Consider the following 6,000-nt stretch of genomic DNA (forward strand, 5'->3'; position numbering starts at 1 on the left):
ATGCTACCATCAATAATTGCACGTGCAAGACAATAATGAAAAAAACTATGAGAATATTTCAAAAAAATGATTAAAAAAGTAGGGGTAAAATGATTATTTAAAAGAAAATTTTAAAACAAAAAAGGTCGGCAGAGGTCAGCATCCAAAAAGTGATATTTTAGCATTGGTCATATCCTTCAAAGGCTATTCAACTAGATCTGTTTGAAATCTTTGGAAAAGATTCCAAACTTGCTAAATTCATGTCCCTTGCTAGATAAAATCAACTCGAGCGAAGAAAATTAAAGGTCGAGGATATTTTGCCGGCTCCTAGATTAAAAAAATAAATAAAAACACACAAAAAAAAACAAAAAACAAAATATGTGGATTTGTTTGCTTAGTTATAGAATATCTGTTTTAATTATAGATTTAAAGGTTGTGATAATTAATTACTTATTTAGGATAATATAATTGTATTAGTCAAAAATGTTGATGAACTACAGTGTGTTAAAACATGAAAAGGGCTTCGATGAAGGATGATCCAAATAAAGGCCATGCCAAGCCCAAGCCCAAGCCTAGGAAATAAGAACCATGAATTTTGAGATTGATGATATTTAATTTGTTATTCAAATAGATGTAGATATGAATTGTAAATCCTAGAAAGTGTAGGATTTCTATTTTTTTTTAAAAAAAAAATTGTATTGTCAATTTCTTTGATCTCAATTATAAATGTTTATGAAAATCATACAATTTGGCTGTGTTTTTTTGCAGAGGAAAGTAAAAAAGGGAAAAAGTTTAATCGATTCTATAATTAAGATGAATAAATTTCTTGAAGGATTATTAGTTTTTATATTTTTCTCCTTTATCTCTCTGTTAGTCCGTTTAAGCATGAGTGACCTTTAATGATTGATGAACTTCTAAGCATCCAGGCGTCTTAACAATTCTTGAAGCTAAAAAAAAAAGGCCTTAATATTTTTTAAAAAAATAAATATTAAAAATAAGGCCTTAAAGATTGTGAGCATAATAATAGAGACTTTTAGGAACTTATTTGAGCAACCTCTCTAGGCTAAAAGTTTTCCAAGAGCTTATACCAAATTAACCCCATTGACTCTATTTTGTAAAATTAATATTTATTTTTAAAAAATTAATAATATATTTTCAAACATACATAGATACTTTCACACAAGTAATTTTTTGAGATGTTGAGGTGCTACTACAAAGATGACTTGTTAGATGAAATAAAAAGACTAATAAAATTAGGAGAAAAGAAAATTTTCAATTTGATAAATACACAAGTTGAAAAAAATATATGATTTTTTTATATTTCTAAAAATATTTCAAAATCAATATTTATTTTTTAAAAAATAATAATATATTGTCAAGTATAGATAGATACTTTCACACAAGTACACATAGTTTTTTCAGATGTTGAAATATAAAGATGATTTGCTATAGATGAAACAAAAAGAAGACTAATAAAGTTATAAGAAAAGAAAATTTTCAAATTGTATATTAAATTCACAAGTTGGAAAAAAATAAAGTATGATTTTTTTCTATATTTTTAAAAATATTTTCAAATCAATATTTATTTTAAAAAAAACTAATAATATTTTTCCAAACATACATAAATACTTTCACACAAGTACATATAGCCTTTTGAGATGTTGATGTGCCACAAAAATGTTTACTAGATGAAAAAAAAAGACTAATAACATTACAAGAAAAGAAAATTTTCAACCTGTATGATAAATACACAAGTTGGAAAACAAAATAATATATATTTTTTTCACCAATACAATTCTCTCATTTACATTAGATTTCACACTTATATTCATAGAACAAAGTCAATTCTAACAATTGAGCCAAACGTCCACATTACCTTGTCCTTGTCCACTTCAAATCTAACTACTTCCCTATTCAAACAAAGAACTAAACCGAATCAACCCATAACTCTCTCCTCGTGCCGACGAGTCACCTTCGCGCGAGCCATGTGCTCATCCATCCCGTGGACCACACACCCCTCCTCACTCATGGGACCTTCTCATGCTAAACATTTTACCAATTAAGCCACAATCAAACTCCTCTTTTCCCTAGTTCTAGTCTCGACAACTTACACTCGATTACATTCCGATCGACTCAAACAATATCATTACAAGGCTTAATGAAATATGATTATATGGAGAAAAAAAGCTAGAAATAGATTTAATGTTCCATAAGCACATGCTTAGGCGCTCAATTAGAATATAAATTAGATGGAGTAGGGCTATCAGATACAGCCATAGAGGGCCACCCGGGTCCAGCTACACCACATTAATCCCCCTCCAATCCAACTCATTTATTATTCTCCATCATTGGATCGTCCGTCCAACTAGCTAATGGCTCCAATATTCCCCATCATTGTTTTATTATTTTTTTTATTTATGAAAAAAATATTTTTGTGCTATTTTATCGTTGAAGGAATAAAATAAAATATTAATTTTACGTGGGTAATTTTGTGAAGAAGAATCACAATTGACGGCTGGCACGCACGCGCGCGCGCGCGCCGCCACAGCCACGCTTCGCTCCACGCTACCGTGGTCGTACGTTGCGCCACGTGTTGGCCCATCGTGGATCGTCTCAATGGTACGTAGTGCCCACTCCGCTGTCACTGAGTGGAGACTCTGCAGGGACCCGCTTGGCGGTTACACGTGTCGTGTGAGACGGGATGGTATGCGGTCGTTTGGTGTTGGGATTGGAGCAGCGGATCCTTTTCTTGGATTTGCCGACCCTTAACCTTTCTTGTGGAGCGGTGACGGAGAGACGCAAGCAACGGAAGGATCGGGCGGCGTTGGGTTGTCCACGTCAACAGTTGGACAGATGGAAGCCGTTGATCTGTATGCTAAAAGGTCCTCCATTCGCGTCGCTTTGGTTTGTTGCGTTTTGCTTGCGTTGCCGAGTTCAAAAGTCTCTGTTTTTTTCCTCTCCCGGTAGACTAGTTCGGCTTCGGTCGCCGGTGGAGCTCCGCCACCGTCTTACGGAAGCGGTATTGATTGGAGGCGGCGGCATCGGTCTGGTGGAGCGGCGATGATGATGAGGCGGGTGGCGGCGTCGTTGGTGCCGCCGTGGCTGGAGACCCTGCTCTCCACGAATTTCTTCTCCGCTTGCGCTCTACACACGGAGGCGCCCCGCAGCGAGTGCAACATGTTCTGCCTTGACTGCGGCGGTGCCGCTTCCTCCTTCTGCTTCTATTGCCGCTCGGATAGCCATTCTGGTCACCGCGTCATTCAGGTATGTCGGCTGTATTGCCCCATCCTTTCATAGCCATAGATTTGATTCTTCCCCCTTCTGTTTTTTTTTGCTTTTCTTTTCGTAATGTCTGTTGCCGGCGGCAGATACGGCGGTCGTCGTACCACGACGTGGTACGGGTCGCAGAGATCCAGAAGATATTGGACATCAGCGGCGTCCAGACCTACGTCATCAACAGCGCGAGGGTGCTGTTTCTTAATGAGCGGCCGCAGCCACGCGGCGGCGGGCGGGTCGCCGGCGCATCCTCCTCCTCCTCTTCCCCTCACATATGCGAGATCTGCGCCCGCTCCCTCCTCGACCTTTTCCGCTTCTGCTCCCTCGGTTGCAAGGTTAGTTCTACCACCCACATTCCTTCTCCCCTCTTCGCACCGCATCGCATCGTCATTGATTCGCCCCTGCGACCTAATCAATCCAAATTAACCAACGGGCGAAACCTAATGTAGTTGGTGGGCATAAAGAGGAACGGAGACGCAACCTTCTTGCTCACTCCCGGCGACGACGAGGCGGCCGAAGGCGGCGGCGGGGCCGGAGGCGGGGAGTCATCAACAACGGCGGCGGCGGACGAGAGGAAGGCCGGGCGGAGAGGGAGGTGGGTGGGCGGATCGCGAGAAGGAGCAGGGCACGACATCCGCGGCCCTGAGCCCCCTCCGCCGCCGCCGGCCGCCTCGAGGAGGCGGAAGGGCATCCCGCACCGTGCCCCTTTTGCCTCCTGATTAACCCGCTTCCTCTTGTAAAGTACAGAAAGGTAACATTTTTATCATTAAAACACATAAAAAAACGAGTTTTTTTTTTGAAACTTAGATTTCGATGTTTCCAAGCCAAGAATAATGCTGCACACCAAGAACTACAGAAGAGAAGAGAAGAAGATAAAGTAGAGTTTAAGCTGGGTTTTAAATTTGATTCCATTATTCTTCACATTAATGTAATAAAGGCATCATTAAGAATTCATACAATCTTAATTGATCATATGCCTGAATTGATGAGGCATTGTTCTAAATCCCTTTCCTCCTCCAAATGAGATACCATATTAAACACAAGAAACAAAAAGAGTAAATCTTACTGCCTTAATCTGTAATGGTAGACGAGTGGTTTTGTCTTTGATTCCAGTTGTTGGGTTTCTGTTATATATATATATATATATATATATATATATATATATATATTTTATAGTTAATACTAGGTATTAGTTTACATTGATTAATCATGGGTGATCAATCTAGTCTGTCTCAAGGAAGTTTTTTATTAATCATTAGAATAAGGAAAATTCATCCATTAATTTACTGGAGCTGAAATTTGATCCTTCCATATTTGAGAAAAAGACACTATGCCGATATATAAAAATACTCCTTCCTCTTTACACATGCTTATCTGACTCACTTAAGTACTAAAAGTAATAAAGTACATTTAAAATCTTGAAAAATGATGAAACTCAATAAGCTCTTAGGAGTCTTGAAAAATGATGAAACTCAATAAGCTCTTAGGAGTGCAACTATCTAAGTACAATGTGAGTTGTGTCAAATCATATAAAATTGTTTAAAATTTTAGGAACTCATGACTTATTATCTAGGTTGAGGAATTAAGGTTTGAGTACATGGTGAGCCTTGGTAGGCTTATAGGAGTATTGGTCTTAGTTTGGATTGATTTTAATATATCTAAGGTCAAATTTTGATCATGATAATAGAATATTTAAATTTTAAAATTTTGAGCAGTTAGGAAAGTCTTAGGAAGACATTGATCCTGTTATTAGTAAATATAATATATTTAAATCCAATGATGAATTTGTGTTAAATTTATTTAACGTTGAAAAATTTTAAAAACACAAAATGACTTATGTAAGGTGTCCAAATCAAGGTCGGAGACATGATGAGGCTTCTAAAAGTTTATTAATTTTGATTGATTCATTCGAATGTTCAAGTTGATCAAAATTTATTGATGATCTTGAACATTCGAATGAATCCAAATCAAGTTTTGATTAAAACTGATGACCTTAAACTTATCGGATTCAATCCAAATCAAAGATTATTATATTTTTGAGACTCTCATTTACGTATTTTAATCTCGACTCAATCACAATCTAGTCGAGTATTTTTTTTTTAAAACTTTTTAATAGAGAAATAGTGCTCTTAAAATCCACTAACTTGATCCATTTTTTAAGATTTTAAATGCTCTTTAGTGGCACGTACTGTCAGATAAGTCCGTGGAGAGACGTTTGATTCGGTAAATATACTTTATATTAAAGTATGGTGCGTGATTTGAGTATTAGTAAAAGTCAGATATGTGGTTCAGTAAAATACCGTAGTATCATTCCTAATTTCATGCTTTGTGAGATTTTGCGGCATTATTTGCGTTTCAAGATTATATAGCTTTGTTTTTGTTTTTTTAAATGTTATGGTGCTGAAATAATTTGGCCTTGGTTTGATAGTTGTGAATACAAGTAATTGCTTATGTGGAAATAGACCCAATCATGGGCCGGGGTTGTTTCGAATCTGACCTAGACCCATAATCAGGTCAACAAGCCCGTTACCGATTGATTCGGTTAAATCGGTTGGAATCGTAACGAGCCCACCTTATGATGCAAGACAAAATTTAACCATGTATCGACGGTTTGAACCTTTCATTTAAATTTTTTTTTTAGGTTATACCAACTGTTAGTATTAGTTCTAAGAACCAATTATAAAATAATTAAATTTATTGGGTTAATGGTTAATCCAATATATACTAAAATCTAGTCCATTAAGA

General features: G+C 36.9%; 1 protein-coding gene across 1 annotated transcript; it reads left to right on the forward strand.

Annotated features, from left to right (window-relative positions):
• Positions 1-2,869: 2,869 nt before the first annotated feature.
• LOC122053562 (protein RGF1 INDUCIBLE TRANSCRIPTION FACTOR 1-like) lies at positions 2,870-4,362 on the forward strand. Its single transcript, XM_042615594.1, has 3 exons — positions 2,870-3,243; positions 3,348-3,590; positions 3,705-4,362. The coding sequence occupies exons 1-3, from the start codon at positions 3,040-3,042 to the stop codon at positions 3,972-3,974; spliced, it is 717 nt and encodes a 238-aa protein (XP_042471528.1). The 5' UTR covers positions 2,870-3,039; the 3' UTR covers positions 3,975-4,362.
• Positions 4,363-6,000: the final 1,638 nt, after the last annotated feature.

The sequence above is a fragment of the Zingiber officinale genome, chromosome 3A (assembly GCF_018446385.1).
Source record: "Zingiber officinale cultivar Zhangliang chromosome 3A, Zo_v1.1, whole genome shotgun sequence".
In the NCBI taxonomy this organism is placed as follows: Eukaryota; Viridiplantae; Streptophyta; class Magnoliopsida; order Zingiberales; family Zingiberaceae; genus Zingiber; species Zingiber officinale.

Coding starts and splice junctions, on each gene's coding strand:
- LOC122053562 (XM_042615594.1), top strand. CDS start 3,040: ATGATGATGAGGCGGGTGGCGGCGTCGTTGGTGCCGCCGTGGCTGGAG. Junction 3,244..3,347: donor CTGGTCACCGCGTCATTCAG/GTATGTCGGCTG, acceptor TGCCGGCGGCAG/ATACGGCGGTCGTCGTACCA. Junction 3,591..3,704: donor TCTGCTCCCTCGGTTGCAAG/GTTAGTTCTACC, acceptor AACCTAATGTAG/TTGGTGGGCATAAAGAGGAA.